Below are 21416 nucleotides of genomic sequence, written 5' to 3' on the forward strand. Positions count from 1 at the left end.
ACACACGGCTCCACTCCGTACACCTCGTACACGTGCGACTATGCTCCGTACTCACGGCTCCGCTCCGTACACCTCGTACACGTGCGACTCTGCTTCGTATACCTCGAACACGTGCGACTCTGCTCTGTACACCTCGTACACGTGCGACTCTGCTCCGTACACCTTGTACACGCGCAGCTCTACTACATCTTCACTGAAAACCCCTCCTGACCGCACACATAAACTTCATCTCATCCAGCACCATGACAACCAGCACAACAGAGTCCTGCAGGCACTCAGGGGTCGGGGCTGTGCGCACAGGACCTGTGATGAGGTCACAGGAGGGGAGGAGTCAGGGGTCACATGATCAGGGGCATCGGAAGCCCCTGATCATGTGACCCCTGACTCTTCCCCTCCTGAGACCTCATCACAGGTCCTGTGTGCACTGAAGAACCCAGCGATCAGCGCTGGGATTCATCACTGTGGGGCAGCGGTGGCCGGTGGGTCTGTCTGGGGGGGCGTGGCGGCTCAGTGAAATGCAGGAAAAATAAGCTACCGCCCGGGACAGCGGGACATGCAATCAAAAACGGGACTGTCCCGCCAAATCCGGGACACTTGGGAGCTATGCCTCAGGAAGTGTGAGAGCCCTGAGCTGGGCATTACCTTAGGAAGTCTGTGTGAGCCCTGAGCTGGGAGGCTTCTCTCAGCCATTTCTATGGCAGCTTGTGAGAATAATCACTTAACTTTCATATACACATTGGCCAGTAGATGGCAGCAAAGCACTTTTATGATTCATCTGTATACAATGCAATGTATTACATTTTTTAACTCACAGTGCCCAAACTAATTCTGACACACTGGAACAAATCTACTGCCACACGACAACTGCCTCATTCAGCATCTGTAGAGTGGGTATTGGGATACCACATCCCAGCATGGTCAGACACAGCCATTACATAGTACACGACAGAGGCACATTTATGGTTTGCACATATCCATAATACAGATCTCAAGTGGATCCAAACGGAATGATTTTCTTCACGGGTGTAATTATTTCGAGTCAGAAATCGACATCTTATATTGGATGCTAGTTTTATATTTCATGGCTTTTTTTACTAAGCTTTGGTCTGTGTATTAAGGAGAAGCTGGGAAGGAATGGGTTAACCTCCACTGCCGTCAATAATGATGAGAAGACCGGATTCCAAAGATATGCAGTTTAATAGTCAACGCGCTTTGAAGAATATAACTTCTTCATTAGGACTCGTTCACTATTAAACAACATATGTTTGGAATCCGGCCTTCTCTTCATTATTGACGGCTGCTCATAACTAGAGTTGAGCGACTATCTTCGGTTCCCCCGCTTATTTGGCAAGGTATAGCGTTTGCCGAATAAGCTACAGCGGGAACCCGGCTTCCTGGATCGTGCCAACTGAACAGCTGATCGCCGCCGCAGCTGCATGTGTGGCGGCTGTGTCACTGGCCCAACACACAGGCTCTCCATGCATGTGCTGCGACAGTGACACAGCCGCGACTCATGCAGTTGCGGCGGTGATCAGCTTTTCAGCTGGCGAAATCCAGGAAAGCTGGGTTCCCGCTGTAGCTTATTCAGCTAGCGCTTTATATAGCTTGCCGAATAAGCGGGGAACTGAAGATATTCGCTCAACTCTAATCATAACCCATTGCTTTTCCATTTCTGATTTCTCCTCGTGGGTCTGTAGCAGCCTAAGCCTAATTAGTGGTTGTGTGCACACAACCCTACCAGGTGAGCATAATTGTGCAGTGTTATCTGCTTTCTTCCCAGATAAGACCTTATTGCGTTTTGTTTTTTTCCAGTCTTTTACGTTTATTAAAGCGTTCATGTGAACTGAACAGTTGACAATTATAGGGTGAGGGTATGGACAGTAGACAATATCGTGCTCTCGTGTACTAGAATGGTGAGTAAATACAGTTGTGTGAATTAGCAGGTTTGGGTTACACCTCATTTAGACGTCTGTGAATCACATACTTGTTCTATTCGGGATTTTCAAGGGTAGAACATGTATAAAGTATACAGAGCTGTTCACATATCTGTTTTTGTCGGCCGTGTTTCTGCAAAAAAAAAAAACAATCACATACACATGTCCGTTCTAGATCTGACTCGGATCAAAATTGCCCATACATGTCAAAGGTCCACGAAAATGGACAGACAGCATGTGGATGGTATCTGTGCAATCCTTGTGCTGACCATGAGTAACATTTAGTCATGTTTTATTTTATGTGAAAAACTTCTGATGGTAAAAATGGTCACTGACCAAACACTGATGAACAGAAAAAGGAGAAAAATGTCTGAATGCATCCTATAGAAGTGATAAAAGATAATAAGGCCTCATTCAGACGTGCTATTTTTTTTCTCATTTTTTTCCAATGTGCGGTGTCCATTTTTGGATAGTGTGTCAGCTTTTACAATGCAGGTGTCATCCTGCTTTTTTGTATAAAAAAAAAAATTATCAAGGTTTTTCAAAAGCCTCACCTACTGTCATGCTGCTCTCACCCGGAGCCGGAGCACTCCGCCCGACGTCATCACTTCCGGTGTTGCAGCCGCTCCGGTGGTCCCGTCGGATGTGCACGCATACCTCTCTCTCGTTTTCATGGCTGTGCGTACGGCTCCAGGGATTTTGTCCAGCGTGCATGCGCTCACTCCACTGCCCTGACTGTGGCCGCACCATTTCTGACATCTCTATGGTCCAGGAGGACCTGACCCGGAAGTCCCGGCGCACTTGCCCTTTATCAGGCCGCCTCTTCCTATAGGTGGCGCCTGATTATCGTTGTGCTTCCTTGCTAGACCTGCTTGGCTGCTCTCTGTACTCAGGTCCCCTGCCTTGTACCCAGGCGTGCTTCCCAGCACGAGCTCTGCTTTGCCTTGTGCCCGGGCATGCTTCCCTGCACGCGCTCTGCTTTGCCTTGTACCCAGGCGTGCTTCCCAGCGCACGCTCTGCTTTACCTTGTACCCAGGCGTGCTTCCCAGCACGTGCTCTGCTTTACCTTGTACCCAGGGGCGTGATTCCCCGCACGCGCTCTGCTTGTCTTGTACCCAAGCATGCTTCCCCGCATGCGCCCTGTTTTGCCTCATACCCGGGCGTGCTTCTCAGCGCATGCTATACGCACTCTAGTACCCAGCGTGCCCCCGTGTACAACCCCTGCATTATCCTGTACCCTGCGTGCCCCCATGTACACACTCTGCACTATCCTGTACCCTGCGTGCCCCCGTGTACACACTCTGCACTATCCTGTACCCTGCGTGCCCCTGTGTACACGTTCTGCACCATCCTGTACCCTGCGTGCTCCTGTGTCCACGCTTTACAAACTTCTGTATCCTGCGTGTTCCCGTCTTCTGTGAGCCGGCCACCTGGTTCCAGCAGTCGTGGTAATTTACCCCCCTGGATCTGCCCCTGACGCTCCCTGTATAGGGGGTGGTCCTCACTAGGTCAGCTTGCCCGGGGTGGGTTGGTATCGCGACCCAGAGGGTCCACTCCAGGAGTCGTCACAGTATAATCAGGGCACTTTAGCGCGATCGGTGGGATATTGCTGTGGCAGGAGCGCTAAATGTAGTCAGCATTGGTTCAAAAACCCCAGGCACAACTTGGGGTCACCACTATATCGGGGTGGTTTGCATAAACGGGGCAGCGGGTGTGAGGCCGGGGCTTGGGCAGAAACAGAGGCGACAGATTATAGGATAAAGTCTCATTGTGAGCCGAAACGTCGCCATGCTATGTGGATCTAAATAAACTCCACTTTTTTAACCATTGCAACTTGGAGTGCTGCCTTCCTATATGTTTTGGTATGGATTTGGCAAGTATGGGATATTGCTGAGGAGGCCTGGGCACCCGCCATATGGTGTTGTGCTGTTCCATTTTTTCTACTTATATATATATATATAATATATATATACAGTATGTATTCTACGTGTATATATCTATTGTAACCTGTCAGTGTGATTTTACTGTACACATCGGTGCGTAAAAATTGGAAAGCACTCACATGGTGTGAGTGCTGTGCGATTTTTTTTCCTCGCATCCATTGACTTGCATTGGCGAGTCTCGTCCGAGATACGCAGCAAATTGCAGCATGCTGCAATTTTTTTCTCAGTACAACTTCAGCTGAGAAAAAAAAAAATCGCAGTTGAGATGTAACCCATTGAATAACATTGGTCAGAGTGCAATCCAATTTTTTATCGGATTGCACTCGTCCGTTTTTCTCGTAAATGAGTATAAGCCCTTAGTCTTAAACTGCCTGCGTTTGGAGTGATGTGACACTCTTGGTGTTTTGGCTGTGTGCAAAATCCTCATCCTCTCCTATTTGGGTTTCCTTCCTTTTCTCCTGTGTGTTCCTTTCTGTTGTCTGTGAGTGCAGATTTGCATGTATGGGATCTTCATTTATCCCTGTATGTCCTCACTTATTTCTCTGGTTTGTGTATGCACATACACTATTACTCCCCACTTCCCTGGGCGGGGGAGTGGAACAGATATAGGACTAATTAAGGAGTTCAGCAAAGTACTTGGCCCCGGCATTTTCACCATCAGAAGCAACCCAGGAGCAGGGATAGCTAGGGCGTCCCTAGCATTAGGAACAGGGAAGGAGCCCCTGGTCCCCAATATTCCGACAACAGAGTTGTGACAGGTGGATTTGTCCTATGTTAGTCTTAGTTCATATAGGGATCTTAACACCAGAGTGTTTTCATTAACCCCTTCATGACCGGAGGTATTTTCGTGTTTTGCTCTCCTTCTTCCCAGAGCCATAACTGAGGGCCTGTTTTTTGCTGGAAAAGTTGTACTTTTGAACAACACCATTGGTTTTAACATATCGTCTACTGGAAAACAGGAAAAAAATTCCAAGTGCGGTGAAATTGAAAAAAAATGTGCAATTCCAGTGTTTTGTTTTTTTTTACCATGTTCACTAAATGCTAACCCTGACCTGCCATTATGATTCTCCAGGTCATTACGAGTTCATAGACACCAAACATGTCTAGGTTCTTTATCTAAGTGGTGAAAAAAATGGCACCATATTCCGAGTCCTGTAGTGCCTTAATTTTTGGTGATTTGGGGATGGGAGATGGCTTCATTTTTATTAATACCATGTTGGTGTAGATACGATCACCTTTTATTGCAATGTAGCAGCGACCAAATAAAACGTAATTTTGGCTGTTTGATTTTTTTTAATCATTACGCCATTTACCGATCAGGTTAATTCTTTTTTGCGTTGATAGATGGGGTGATTCTGAACCCGACGATACCAATTATGTGTAGGTTTGATTTTTTTTTCATTGTTTTATTTTGAATGGGGCGAAAGGGGGGGGTGATTTGAACTTTTATATGTTTTTAATATTTTTAAAAGCTTTTTTTTTTTCCCGCGTTTGACATGCCTCAATAGTCTCCATGGGAGGTTAGAAGCTGCCATAACCCGATCAGATCGCCTGCCCTGCATGTAGCAGAATACCTCACTTGCTCGGCTTTCCCATTGACTCCCATTATACAGCATGTGAGTATATAGCTAGCAGTGTGCTAGTGACATGTCAGATGTATGGAGATCATGTGGCCCTACTGACTGTGCGCATAGATCCGGCCAGGTGATCACACCTGGCATTACTACGGCTTGTAGACAGGGATCGGTTCCTGAAAGGAGCCTGTCTATTCTCTGCTTTCTAGTTTTCTGATTCGGTGCTGAGATCTGCAGTGCATGTAGCGCCCCCTGCTGGGCGTCCAGGCGCGGCGCAGATGCAGAGGCCAGCAGTGGGTGAGGCCAGAGCCTAGTAGCGAGCACTAGCGAGGGCGGAGTCGGGATCTGCTCGCTCTCTCTTCTCGGAGTCCCAGCTGGCGCTGCAAAAAGGGATTTACTATTGTCTAAGGCAGGGAAAATCAGACAAGCTCCCCTCACCTGATCTGCTGCACGACAGAGCCGAAGGGAGCAGGCTGCGGAGGAGAGCATCATGTCTTACCAGGGCAAGAAGAACATCCCTAGGATAACAGTGAGTGCCTGCATCTCTGCTGCTGTCAGGGCGCTGTGGGGGGCTGCTGCTGCCCCCATACACATGGGGTGTGGGCCCAGGATTAGCCGGAGAAGGTGACCTCAGGCCAGGTATTAGGATCAGCCTCTAATCTGGCAGGTGGATCCATCAGGGTATATGCTTTCTGAGCATTAGATGACACCCTGGAGAGGGGTCCTGGAGAGGGGTGGACCACCCATATGTACCTGGGGATGGGCTATGGTGTGTGTGATCAGCAGCTCCCATATACAGCTGAGTTACGCCTGATTCCCATCCTATAATATCTCTATGCAGGAGGGTTGGGAACGTATATGGGCGACATAGGGTCGCGTGTCCAGGTTCCTTTGCTCTCATCTTCTCCAGATCTTTGGCCATTTGTGGCAGGTGCGATGCTCTGCAGACAGTCACTGGCCTCCTCCTGATCAGCCTTCATTGTCAGATGGGCGATGTGCAGCTGGGCTTTGTCTGTGCTGAATTTAATTAGACCTTTGGTGGGGTGATGGGTGGGGGATGCACTGGGAGTGGAAGAATAGGTAGCAGCTACTCCATCTTTACCACCAACCAGACAAAAGGGCGATGGGCTGGCACTGATTGTCACTGTGCCCGGGTGACATTCTTGGTTATGTTTTGTGACAAGGATGCAGTATTTGTATTAACCCTCTGTTGGCCACGCAGAATGTGAATCAATGATCTGACGCCGAAGGTGCAGCAATGATTTCTGTGAAGAGATGTGACGGCTGGCTCTCCGCCTGGGGTGGCCCGCTGGGCATGTGGAGGTCCACCGAGCAGGCAGGTGCAGTCATCCGGAAGACGTCTCTGTCTCTGCAGTCATTTGACAAGCCATTGCATTCTTGTAGAGTGCAGAATCCCTACAAAGAGTGCGGGGGGTGGGGGTGCTTCAGAGATCCTCAGCAGCGTCCATCTTGTCCTAGAAATGGACGCTCCCTCCTACAACAATAGCAGTTCGAGGGTTGGGGGCTCACGGCAATATAGGATCTTTGTGTACAAAATCCCCCTTAGAAAATCAGGGTGGCATTCATACCCTGCAGCTTTGGGAATACCTTGCGGATTTTGCATCATTCCTGAAATGCTTGGCACACAGGTGGCATTTCTGGCACAACCTTTGAGGCAGATGTGGGGGGAAACGACGTCTGCTTATTTAGAGGGGTTTAATGTATGAACGTGCCATCCCTGCAAATGTCAGTGTTGCTAGGCAACAACTATGTGCTGTCTGGATGAGCCAGATTTGGGTTATGGAGCCTTTGCCGTCCATTTGCTGCGTGGAAAGGGAGGGGAATTGGGAGGCGCGGCAACCATGGAGCACGTGTCTGGGTTTTAATTTTGGTAATAGCATACATATACAGGGAATCCAGATTGTCCTAGGCAGCATTCACACAGAGGGTGTGTGCCCATGATTGGTAATCGCTGCGGGTTGGACGCTGTGTACTTGTACAGTGTCCGGATGTTACAGCAGAGTGGATGGGATCTCAAGAAATGGAAGTCAGTGGAGACAAAGACGCACTGACAAATGCACGGTTTTCATGAACACACAACAGGTTTTCGGCACAAAAAAACACAATGGAAAAAGAACACAGTATTAAGGCCTCATTCAGATGTACCTTGTTCACAACCACGTACCCATTATCTGTGGAGCTGTTCACATGTCCGTGTTCTCTGTGTGACTGCAAAAAAAAACCACAAAACACGGAGACATGTTTTATTTTGATCCAAATCACAGATAAAAATGACCCATTGACGCCTATAAGTCACTGACAGCACCGATCTCATCATGTGATTGAAACACTGGTGGTGAAATCTCACACACTGACCAAACACTGATGAAACTGGGATCCTGACCAATAATTGTTTAATGAAATGTACCCCATTTGTAAAACATGGGGGTGATTAATGCGGCCACCTCATCTGAATAGTGCTCCTGAACCTCTCCCCCACATGCAGCAATTGCCATATTCATCAGCAGGGTCTGTGTAATAATGCTGGTGTTCTAAGTGTACTTGTAGCTTTAAGGGGTATTCCCATCTCCAAGATCCTATCCCAATATGTAGTAGGAGTAATAGTAATATTAGCAAATGCCTCCAATTATAAATGTAGTATAGTTCTTCTGACTCATGATGTCACTTACCCCATGTGTGGGGCATTGCAGTGGCTTAGATGACCACACATATAGTGACAGCGGTTATTGGTCATAACCATAGATACCTAAGCGTAACAATGTATCGTGAGCCCTAGGAGAGCTGTGCCAACACCGGAGGTCAATATAACTGTTATTATTTTACTGGGGGGTAAACATAAGGATTAAGGCTATGTGCACACGTTGCGGAACTCCTGCGTAAGTTACCACGGGAATTCCAGAACTCCATTCCACGGGTAAACCGCACTTTAAATTCCTGCGATTTTCCCGTGGAAAAACTAGCGATTTGCAAGCGTATTTAGCTTACAGAATGCTAGCGTTCTCCAAGCGATCTATAGCATCGCTTGGAGAACTGATTGACATAGTGTTTGATGAGTGTGACCAACTTTTTACTATTGAGGCTGCCTATGCAGCATCACAGCATCAATAGTAAAAAGATCTAGTGTTAAAAATAAAAAATCGTGTTTTTCTCACCTTCCGGCGTCCCGCGCAGTGTTCCCGATCATCACGATGCTCCCGTTCCCAGTAATGCCCTGCGAGACCTTTCATGATGTAGCGGTCTCGCAAGACCGCTACATCATCACAGGTCTTTGCTGCAAGGCATTACTGGGATCGGGAGTTGGCGAGAGCATCGGTAAGGCTGCGCGGGACGCCGGAAGGTGAATATAACCCGATTTTTTTTTTTTTTTTTTTTTAATTTATTTATTTTTTATTCTATTTTTTACAGGGATATGGTACCCAGAGCCCGGAGGACAGTCTCCTCTCCTCCACTCCCTGGGTACCATCCACAAATGTTCTGCTTCCTTTTCACATGGTGGGCACAGCCACATGCAGAACAATGCATTCCTATGTGGGCGGAATCGCCGCGATTCCGCAAAATTAATGAGCATGCTGCGTATTTTTCCACGATGCGATTCCGCCACGGGAAAATCCGCAGCATTAGCACAGCATTGCAGAATCCCATAGGATTGCATGGGATGCTGGTTTTTTTTTTTGGTTTTTTTTTCTTTCGCGGCAAAATCGCACGTTAAAAACCGCAACGTGTGATCGCAGCCTAAGAAGCGTTTCTCCGAGTAGTGGACAACCCCTTTAAACAATAACCTATCACCACTCTTGACAATAAATAGTCCCTTTTGAGGTAGCACTCCCGGAGCATCTTTTCCCATTACTCTGTGGTATCATTCCTTGTCACTGTCTGGTACTGGCCGCACTAAACAGTCAGTGACAGTGTGTGTGGGATGGGACAAATCCCAGCAGGTGACACCCAGCTCTCAATCTACATATATAACCGTCTAATTCAGTCTGTCTGTTTGTAACGGAAATCCCGCGTCGCTGATTGATCGCGCCCGGCCGGGCGCGATCAATCAGCGACAGGCGCAGTCCGGCTGCAAATTGGCTGCCAGATTGCCGCCAGGACCCGCCGCTGCCTGCCCACCCACCTCCGTGCAGTCATAACTGGCAGGAAAGACTCCGGCTTGCGGCCTGCGCTGGAGATGGGGTGCGGGCGCCCTCTGGTGGCGCCGCACCCCATCTCCAGCACAGGCCGCACACCACCATCTTTCCTGCCGGCTGTGACTGCACGGAGGTAGGTGGATGGGCAGGCAGCGGCGGGACACACCCCACGCACACAAACATTGCGCATCGGCCCACATCTAGTTTATTCATAAATGTCTAGGAGGAATGGTACAAAGCAAAGTCATTTAAAAAAAAAAAAAAATCAGAATTGCTATGGGGAAAGAGCAAGCGCCATGTTTAGGTGAGCCAATAGAGAGGCGTTAAAGTCCATGGACCTGCATTCCCAGCTACTGATTGATAGCAGCATTTAAAAGTCTAAAATCCATTGCAACAGATAGAGTCTCCGTCTGTAGTCGCTGGGGCCGATTCATGAACACCGACGTTGTGCATGCCAGCCTTAATGGAGGGCTCGCTGGAATAAGATGCAGGTTCCAGCACTTTTAGGAACGTGGGTGATACTGCTGTTGATAAGTTCACCATACTGTACACCTGTAAACTTGGTACCCAGTAGCTGAAATCTGCGCCAGCCGTGTCTGTCACAGCCTTATAAGCCTTCCATATAGAAGCATTCCTAGTTAGTGTGTAACATCTTTTATGCTTCACTGTGCAATGTAATTGACATCTCCCTATAATAGTATTGGCCGGAAGGAACACCCTGAAAAATGTGCTGTTTTGTACTATGGCTGTGTGTGAATCCAGCCTCTTGCTGGTCTTTGTTGCTTCTATGGACACACACTCACTCTTTTCATTCACATTTCCCTATGTAAAGTGCATTACTTGTTGGCATCGAACAATGCCGCGCCCGGTCCCTTAGGCTGGACTCCCGGGAGAGCTGACTATTCCGTTAATTTCACTAAAAAAAGCCTGGCTGCTGAGGGAATCCGGCTGGTAATATGGGCCACACCCTAGAAGATGCACTTCTGCACGGCGAGACGGCGCTCGGCCACCTGTTACTTTTCTGGGCGTGTAGGCGGATTTCTTCTCTATCAGTGTTTATCTAATGTATCTCCAGCAAATATTACATATCTATCGTCCACCAGATGCCCGGTACGACGGAAAACTGCTCTGCAGATCTTATGGTGAGACGTTCTGGGGGGATTTACCGCTGGCACTTGCTTTCTGTAGAGAGCACTGTCTTTGGAGCTTGCCTCTTTACCAAACGTGGGCTCAGGTTATGGGAAGGACCAGCTAATTGCAGTCATCTCATGTAATTCCTAGTAAGTCTCCTCCTTTGTACCATTTAGTAGGGTTAACGTGCATTGTGATCATTTGTGAGATTTTACAGTAGGCATGAAAATAAAATAATTGAATAGCTTACCATTATTTGCTGAGTGCTCCTAAAGTAGTGATGAGCGAACATGCTCGGATAATGTGCCAAGGCGTGCTTATCCATGATTGTCGCGTGTGGCATGCATTACAGATAATGTGTTTCCTTGGGTCACATGTACAAGTAATATCAGGTATCCTTTTCTGGGGGGGGGGGAAATGACACAAAACCAGTTGTTTTTCCCTGCTTACCACAGGTAGACTATGGCACACGAATGCTGATGGGCCAACATTGTCATAGTGGAGCCGAGGGCTTAATATTTGCTCCTTTTTATTTTTTTAGGGTTCCATGTCTCACATATTACAAGGCACATGCATGAGATACACTAAAGGTCCATCTGCCCGATCACTGTGAACTTGTGTCCCTAGGTACACTTGTTCAGTGATATTGTGTAGTCTAAAGAGGCCGCTGATCACTCGACGAATGAGCAAAATGCTATTTCAACGGGTGGAATTATCTTTTGGCGTGCCCAAATGATAAGTGTTCTCCCTCCTGTGTAATCAGGACATGCGCTGCTGCCGAGAACAACCGCTGTTGACCAGAAATGTTTGGAGTTCATACTGGACGGTCACTGTTCAGGCCTGAACTCCAAACACGGACTTTCTGCTGCAGTGTTCGGGGTAAGTCCATGGTGGCGCGAAGGAGAGAGAGAATATTTTGTTTTCTTAGCAGTTTGGGTATCCACAATTTTCAATGGGATTTCGAGTACTGGTTGAAGTTTGGGTACCAGAACCCGAACTTCCTCTGGTCCACCCATTCCTAGTTGGTAGTTGTTTGAATGCCACAGAAATGTTCAGTGGAAGCGCAACAGTAGACACCCGACACCAGATCTCTAGAGACTGAATTCAACTAGAGTCGCGAAAAAGATTACATTCAGGAAGGGTGTATCTCTAGTGATGTGACAAAGTGGTCATCACATATATTTTCTATTTCTGTGTTCACACATGATGGTTTTATAGCGTTGTTTTGATTTTTTTTAAAGATTAATTTCTTGTTGTGATTTTGAAGAACTTGCAACAGAAGCACAATTAGACTGCCATGTGTGAACACAGTCCTAATCTTCCATTTTGCTTCCTTAATATTACCAACATGGACATCTCCTAGTCCTGAAAATGTATTTTCTTTTGTCCCTTTGTTTTTCCAGTCCAGTCTGTAACTTCAGCATCGGCAGTTGTTACTAGGCAGGTGTATTGCCTTTAAGAAAAGACCTGTGTGAGACTGGAAGGGAACGGTCATGGGGGCAGGACTGATGATCAGCTTGCCGTTGGCTCCTTACAATAGGGGGTTGGGTGGTGTGGCATTATCGTGTTGGCTGACGAGGCAGGTCTTTTATCCCCCACACAATTCTTAAGTCCCCTTTTGTGTATTACACGTATGAAGTCTATGGTAACAATGGAAACTGAGTCTTTTGGAGAATAATTCCTGAATATACATCTGTGGGGGGGTACTTTCTAAATATAATTAACCAATTTAATGGCCAGTTGTACCCTAGATGATGACGTGTCTTGATCTCAAGACAACAGTCCAAGTCTTGTGGCACAAAGACGTATTTGAGAGCATACCGTAGGGTGGGGCTCGGCACGCTGCTTTTGTTTCATAAGTTAGTAATTAAGATTTTTGTGACTCACGTCTTATTAATGGGAATTTTATTCGGCTTAAAATGAGCTGGAAGTATAATCTATTAAAATAATATATAATGGATCTGTAGAGGATATAAGGCAACTAGACAGTAATATATATTCACTTTTTTTTTTGTTTTTACTTGATAAATATGCCCCAATATGTGTTCTCTATTCTGCTCAGAAGTTACTAGTGAAATTCACCATTCTCCAGTCTTTTTCTAGCTCATTTTCAAACCTGGATTATGAAATTTCCAGTTGGTACATCATGTTTTATTTGTGACTAATGCTGGAACTGATTTATTATAATTTATATTTAAGCTGATATTCTGTTACCATCCTTGTTTTCAAACATTAGTAGTAATAAGATAACGGCATTGGAAACGGGTCTATTTTGGAATTCTATCAATATTTTAACTTTACTGGAAACCTTAAAAAAAAGATTTAAGCAAATATATAGAATTTTTTACCGGGAATCTGTTAGCATGTTTTTGCTATGTAATCTGAGGACAGCATGATGTAGGGGCTAAAATGCAGTTTTTAGGGACGTGTCACTTATCAGGCTGTGTGCTGTTTACCTACAGTGAAGGTTTTATCACTAAGACATTATTGCTTGGACTATGTGCCTTCTGTCCAAGTGTCTGATGCTGCCCCATTCTGTGATAATCAGCTCACTGTCAATAGACTGTACATAGCTGACTCTGCCCCATACCAGGCTCTCTATCTCAGCCCTGCTTCATGATGCATCTAAGAACTCTATGTCATAACCGTGGTACCCAGTAAACTAAGTGATACATCGCTGGAGTCAGGGTTCCTTTTCCTACATCATGCTGCACTCAGATAGGGTAGCCATAATCTGCTGGCACATTTTCTTTAAGACAACTCCTAGATGCTTATAACATTTAGCATGGTTTATCTGGAGAAAATGGAAATCATTATCCCTGTTTATATTACTTGACATTAGAGTTTTCTTGATTCTTTCTGGTTAGTGAGTTACTCAGGGCCCTTACATTGTCACAGATGTAGTACGACAGTGCCATGTTGTCACCTACGTCACGGTCAGACATTTCTTGGTTTTGTAATGGTCTTTATTTTGCTATGAAAAATTGTTTTTCTGTTATTAATTTTTCTCGTTGTATATACATACAGGGCCCAAATCATTATTGCATTTGCATCTTTTTTGTTTACCTTGTAATGTTCTTGAATTGCACCAAATTCTTTTAATTTGCACTTTTTTTTTTAAAGAGGTGGACAACTACAATCTTTATTGTGCACATTGATTTAAACCGCTGAAATGGGTATTTTTCAAACAGTCTTTTTTCATATTTGCCTGTGAGCGGCGCTATCTCTGCTCGCTCAGTGACAATCTCATGATCCCCCCCCCCGGCTTCAACCGCCACTGTTAACCGATGATGTCACGTCAACTTCCTGACTCTGGAAGTTGAAGTTGCATCACCGAGGTGTGACCATGTTCACTCCCCCTGATTGACTCGGCTGTGGGCGCTGTTTCATTGCACCTCACAGGCCAGTATCGAGCGCGCCCTTTAGAAGATTTTCCGCTCTCTTTCTCTGCTTTCATTGGCACATGTTTGTGGGGCTCTGACAATGAAGGCAGAAAAGGAGAGAGAGAATCTTGTCATGAGCATCTACGCCTCTTTTAATGTATACCATTATTTTATTTGCCTTGTCAACCGCTGCCTGGCATTTGTCACAATTGAGATTTCTCAGCCCAAGCCTCCTGCTTACATAAATCCTTGTGTAATTTCAAATTGTCCTTCTCTGTTATGATTACCTTACATAATTTGGTATTATCTGCAAATATTGAAACTCTACTCTGTATGCCCTTTATAAGGTCAATTATTTATAAATGTTAAAAAGAGGAGGTCCCAGTACTGACCCCTATGGTACACCAGTGTTGATTGTGACCCACTCCAAGTGTGTTCCATTAATAACCACCCTCTGTTTCCTATCTCTGAGCCAGTTGTCAAGCCAGTTACACATATTTTCCTCTTGTCCAATTGTTCTAATTTTATGTACCAATTTTTTTGTGGCACTGTATTGAATGCATTTGAAAAGTCTACATTTTACCACATTCACGGTCTTGACTTGGTCCAGTCTAGAACTCACTGCCTCATCGAAGTTGATCCCTCATTAAGCACAACATGGTGGCTCAGTAGTTCGGACTTTTGCTTTGCAACACTGGGGTCTTGGGTTCAAATCCCACCAAGGAATTTGTATATTCTCCTTGTGTTTTCGTGGATTTCCTCCGGGTTCTCCAGATTCCTCCTACATTCCAAAGACATACTGATAGGGAATTTAGATTGTGTGAGTCCCATTGAAGACAGCGATAATTATGTATGTAAAGCGCTATGGAATATGCTAGCACTATATATACAATTCATTGTAATTAAATAATAATACACCCTTGTTGATTCTTGGTTATGAGGTTATTTTTATTGAGGTACTCCAGGATTGTATCTTTCAGAAAACCCTCAAAGGTTTTGCCCACCTTTTTAGAGGTTACATTTACAAGTTTATAGTTTCCAGGCACAGAATTTGAATTATTTTTGATTATTAGCACCACATATGCTATGAGCCAGTCCTGTGGTACAGACCTTGTTATTATGGAATCCTTGAATATTAGGACTAATGCTCTGTTTATCATGGTACTTAAATCCTGCAGTACTCGGGGGTGTATGCGATCCTGGCCCGATGATTTGTCTATTATTGGTTTTTGAAGTGACGCCATACTTCTTTCTGGGTTAAGCAGGTGATATTTAATAGGGAATTATGACATCGCTGATCATGTCATCTGTCATGGGATAAATACTGTAGAGAAGAAGATGTTTAGCAGATTGATCTTTCCCTCATCCTCCTCCATAATTTCTTCCAGATTATTTTTGAGGGGGCCAACACTATCCTATCATTTTTGAGTTTCTTATTACTGTTTATGTGTTTGAAAAATATTTTTGGATTATTTATTACTTTCTTTGGCAATGAGCTTCTCTGTTTGAATCTTTGCTGCCTTGATTTGCTTTTTATACGAATTTTTTTTTTATAATTATTAAATGCCTCATCACTAACCTCTTGCTTTTATTCTCTAATCTTTCTTTTTGTCATTTACTGTGCCTCTTTCAGCTCTGTTTAGCCATAATGGTTTTCTCCTATTTCAAGCTTATATACTCCATTAGTTTATATATTGGGCACATATCTTATTCAGGATAGTTATAAAAGTTTCCCATCACTATCTACAAGATCTTCCCCTCCTGAACAGTAATTTCCCTACTGCAATCCCAGATCACCATAAACATTATCTTCCCCTCCTGTACTTGCCCTCTCCAGGTCACGGTCTACACTATCCTCTCCTTCTGTACAGTAATAGCCCCCTCTAGGTCACTATTTACACTATCTTCCCCTATTGCACAGTTATTGCCCTCCCCAGGTCACTAGCGACACTATCTTCCCCTATTGCACAGTTATTGCCCTCCCCAGGTCACTAGCGACACTATCTTCCCCTATTGCACAGTTATTGCCCTCCCCAGGTCACTAGCGACACTATCTTCCCCTATTGCACAGTTATTGCCCTCCCCAGGTCACTAGCGACACTATCTTCCCCTATTGCACAGTTATTGCCCTCCCCAGGTCACTAGCGACACTATCTTCCCCTATTGCACAGTTATTGCCCTCCCCAGGTCACTAGCGACACTATCTTCCCCTATTGCACAGTTATTGCCCTCCTCAGGTCACTAGCGACACTATTTTCCCCTATTGCACAGTTATTGCCCTCCTCAGGTCACTATTTACACTATCTTCCCCTATTGCACAGTTATTGCCCTCCCCAGGTCACTAGCGACACTATCTTCCCCTATTGCACAGTTATTGCCCTCCCCAGGTCACTAGCGACACTATCTTCCCCTATTGCACAGTTATTGCCCTCCCCAGGTCACTAGCGACATTATCTTCCCCTATTGCACAGTTATTGCCCTCCCCAGGTCACTAGCTACACTATCTCTTCCTGTTCTATAAAGTAATTTCCCCCTGCCCTCCTAGTTCCTAGTTTAAACACTCCGTCAACCTTCTAGCCATTCTTTCCCGCTGCACCCTCCTCATTGAACTTTCTGGCTTGTCCTTTTTTACAATTAAAAGGGTAATTTGACAAATAGCATTAATCTCGTATACATGTGATCGGATACTGTATTCCTAAAAGTTGGGCTGCCTATAAATGTCTATGGTCAGAATACCCTTTCAGCTATGTACAGTATTCCATTTTTGCCTAGACGTGAAGCAATGTACTAAGGGGATTGCAAGCGTCATAACTGTGAGCTACTTCATAAGTCAAACAGGCCAAGAATGTCCTTTCTGTTTGCCTTATATCCACTTTATTTGTTCAGTCATTTCTTATCATCTTGCTCTGAGTATAATAATAAAAAAAAAGGTTAACAGATCTTGTCCATAAGAATCAATCTCCTGTCACTGTGGACTTTATTAGGAAAAAATGAGAACTGATATAATTACGCACTACTGGTGCTTATAGTTCCCTTGTTCCTCAAGCACGTGTTCAGACATTTGTAAATGACATCCAATTGCACCCTTCTGATACCCGACTCATGCCCACAGCAGGTGCTACTGACAACCAACGATGTAACATTTACCGTATCAACCAAAGAAAAGTTTCCAACACATAATAATCTCATGGAAAACATGATTAAAGGGAACCTGTCACCAGGTTTGGCCGATATAAGATACGGCCACCGCCTTTCAGGGCTGATACACAGCATTCTACAATGCTGTGGATAAGCCCCCTGTCCGACCAGAAAGATAAGAAAAATAACTTTTATTATACTCACCCTGGGGGCAGTCTGATCTGATGGGTGTCACAGGTCTGGGTCCAGCACCTCCCATCTTCTTATGATCTCCGCCCTCCTGCTTGCTTCATGGCTCCCCGGCATCACGCTCCTGCGCAGGCATACATACCTGTCATGTTGAGGGCAGAGTAAATTTCTGCAGTGCGCAAGCGCTGGCCCTCTCTGACCTTTCCCGGCACCTGCGCACTGCAGTACTTTGCTCTGCCCTCAACAGGGCAGAAAAGTACGCCTGCGCAGGAGCGCGATGCCGGGGAGCCATGAAGCAAGCAGGAGGGCGGCATCGCAAGGAGATGGGATGCGCTGGACCCGGACCTGCGACACCTATCGTAACGGATGCCCCCCTTGAGTATAATAAGTTATTTTTTCTTATCTTTCAGGCCGGACTGGGGGCTTATCTACAGCATTATAGAATGCTGTAGATAAGCCTTGAAAGGCGGTGGCCGTATCATATATCGGGCAACCCTGGTGACAGGTTCCCTTTAAGCCTTCATTTCTCAGTTCACATCCTAATATTTGTTTTTCTTTCCAATTTTTATAACTAGCCTAACTGTTTATGGGAAAATACTTGTATGAGAAAATAAGAAAGATAATCCGTTAGAGGATCTCTGAGACTTAAAAACTGATGGCCTATCCCTAATATAAGCCATAAGTGTTTGGTGGAAATCCGACCTCAAAGACACACAAATTGTAGGGGCCAACACCTCATCGTTTTCAAATGAATGTTGAATGAGACAAGCTGCAGTACCAGACCCAGTCATCCAACGTAATGCAACCGATGCCCGGTAAACTATGCTGCAGTCACCTAAAGAGCACCTGTCAAAAGTGGTCATTTTTTGCTCTTATTTTATTCCCGCTGCTCCCATGAGTATTCATCTGTTAACATGTGTTTTTTTTTTTATTATCCACCATATGGTTCCAGAGATATGAACATGTTTTATTTAATGCTGATTTTTTTTTTGCTCTTTATCCAGGGGGCGTGGCTCACATGGTAATAATGCAGAGCAGCCTAAAGACACGCCCCAGAGGATCCTCTTTGTAAAGACTATTAAAATTACCGCTAAATAAGAAGGCCAATATCACTAGAACTGCATGTGGGATTTTTTTTTTTTTTAAAAAAGAAAAACCATGGAATACTCTGGGGAACAGAGGGAATAAAATAAGAGTAAAAAACTGGCCACATTTGACCTGATTTCATCTAATTGTGCTGAATGACAGGAGCCAGAAGATTGGAGCCCCATCCGAAGTATAGCCCATCAATAGGTGAACCCAGTGCATAAACATTAATGTTTGCATATAGTCATGGAGGACAGCATTTCAGTCACCAAATCCCCTTCCTCAAGCTGTCCGGAAGAGATAAAAGAAGACAATAAATGTGAGCAAAGACAAACAATGGGCCCTAAATTCCTGTATCTTTTGTAAGGGAATTAAGATGAAAGATAAAATGAGAATTACTGCTGACAATTTTCATCTAGAACAAGTGTAATCCAATATTATATGGGAACGTAAAACCAGTTCATCAGGTAAAAGCAATATCAATAGCTTGGAGAGAGCAAAAAAATGCTGTGCAACTACATAGTATAGGAAGGAATGCTTAGGAAATATTCTGAAAAAAGTGCCAAATTACAAAATATTGTCTTTATAGCAGTCAGAGCTTACTTTTCTGGTACAGCTTTCCCAATCCACTGTATTGACATCGATATAAAGGGGCTGTCTGATTATCACCTATCCACGGGCTAGATGGTAACGTACTGATCGGTTGTTGTCTCACTGCTGGCCCTGCACCGAGCGATCGGCACATTGGGTAATTATTATCCCCGTTACAAAGTGGCACTGCCGGACATCCGAACTGCTCCCTTCTTTCTCTATATGGCTGCCAGGTAAAAAAGAGTATAATTTATAGGCGTATGAGCATCTACTAGTGATGGGTTTACATCTCGGTATCAGAAGCCACTGTACAGACAATCAGAGAGTGCAGAATGTTGGACGTGCGAAACAAAGAAAATTTTGTTCAGTGATTGATTTTAAATAAAACCCAAAGGCATCATAACATCAGGAAGCCTATGGGGACACGCTCCTGATCCTCCCCTTGGCTCTTGACCCCTGCAGCCAGTCACTGGTCTAAGGCTAGTTTCACACTTGCTTTTTTTTGCAGCGCGTTTTTCCCGCAAAAAAAACGCATTGAAAAAACGCATACAAAAGCATACAACTGCTGCGTTTTTTTCAAGCATTTTTATGAGCATGCATGAAAAAAACGCAGCGTTTTTATGCGTTTGTATGCGTTTTTAGTGCGTTTTTACCACGTTTGCGTTTTTTTCCAACATTAGGTGGCCCCTCACACTAACCCAAACCATGACTTTACTAACCCTAACCCTGACCCTGACCCTAACCCTAACCCTGACCCTAACCCTTAACCAAATCATACTTAACCCAAACCCTAAACCCTAACTAACCCTGACCCTAACCCTGACCCTAACCCTAACCCTGACCCTAACCCTAACCCTGACCCTAACCCTTAACAAAACCATACTTAACCCTAACCCTGACCATAACCCTGACCCTAACCCTGACCCTAACCCTTAACCAAACCATACTTAACCCTAATCCTGACCCTGACCCTGACCCTTATCAAAACCATTCTTAACCCTGACCCTAACCCTAACCCTGACCCTAACCCTTAACCAAACCATACTTAACCCTAATCCTGACCCTAACCCTGACCCTAACCCTTAACAAAACCATACTTAACCCTAACCCTGACCCTAACCCTAACCCTGACCCTAACCCTTAACCAAACCATACTTAACCCTAATCCTGACCCTAACCCTGACCCTAACCCTTAACCAAACCATACTTAACCCTAACCCTGACCCAAACCCCAACCCTAACCCTGACCCTAACCCTAACCCTAAACCCCCTTAACTAACCCTAACTCTAACCCTGACCCTAACCCTAACCCTAAACCCCCTTAACTAACCCTAACTCTAACCCAAACCCCTAAATTCCATGGTTAAAAAAAAAAACGCATATGCAAAAAAACGCATACATGAGCATGCCAGTGCGCACATATGCGCATCCATAGGCTATAATGGCCATTTTTAGCGCAAAACGTGCGCATATGTGTGCATGCGCTTTTTTGCAGGGCCAAAAAATGCAACATGCTGCGTCTGGAAAATACCAACGCGCACCCCAAAAAAACGCAGCGCATGAAAATCGCATACATGCGCTTACAAGCGCGCAGGTATGCGCACCCATGTTAAATATAGGGGAAAAAACGCATGCGCACATATGCGTTTTTTTCCAGCGCTAAAAAACGCAAATGTGAAACCAGCCTTAGTGGTCTTTTGCCGTACAACAACAAAGCCAGTGATTGGCTGCAATGTGATTGTTGCTTTCAAGGTAAATGACCAGAGGAAGAATCAATGGTGTGGTGCTGGAATAGAGAGAAATTAGTACAAGTCAATTATTTTAACTGTATTGCTGCGTCTGCAGCTTTTTAATGAACTTGGAAATCCTCTTTAGAAGTTCTTAATTTCTGTAGGGTAGGCGGGTAACTTAAACAAGACCTTATATTATGTGACCTACTGTATGACCAGCAAAGTGGTAGCCATTATTCAGTTTCATAGATGATTTTGTTTGCAGTTTTTTTTTCCTGTGCTGGAAGACCCCTTAAGCTTTCATCTGTCATAGAGAGATCTACAGCACAATGGCTTAATCTAGGAAAATGAAGAATTACAGAACTGAGAGTGAAATCAATTGGGACTTGATTCCTGGGAGCTTTGCTTTCGGTGGCCTTTGGCTGCAGCTTATATAAGAAGGGAACCTCTTGAACGAAGCATACCATAATCGCTTCTGGAAAGAAGCTGCCTACCCCAGAAACCTAGATACAAGGTAAATTTGCTTTTAATTTGTTCATTAGTCTATAGCTGTTCATCAGCTAAGC

General features: G+C 44.9%; 1 protein-coding gene across 2 annotated transcripts in view; it reads left to right on the forward strand.

Annotated features, from left to right (window-relative positions):
* Window positions 1–21416, forward strand: part of DPYSL3 (dihydropyrimidinase like 3) — a 129370-nt gene that overhangs the window by 65701 nt on the left and 42253 nt on the right. Inside the window, exon 1 of one of the 2 annotated variants that reach the window (XM_073575248.1) lies at window positions 5642–5980. The exons of the other annotated variant lie outside the window; for it this stretch is intronic. Within the exon in view, the coding sequence (XP_073431349.1) occupies window positions 5942–5980 (39 nt within the window). The 5' untranslated portion in view covers window positions 5642–5941. Of the gene's footprint in view, window positions 1–5641; window positions 5981–21416 lie in introns of those variants that run through there. 2 annotated transcript variants of the gene reach the window in all.

The sequence above is a fragment of the Dendrobates tinctorius genome, unplaced genomic scaffold, assembly GCF_039654945.1.
Source record: "Dendrobates tinctorius isolate UK_male_01 unplaced genomic scaffold, ASM3965494v1 ptg000043l, whole genome shotgun sequence".
NCBI lineage: Eukaryota > Metazoa > Chordata > Amphibia > Anura > Dendrobatidae > Dendrobates > Dendrobates tinctorius.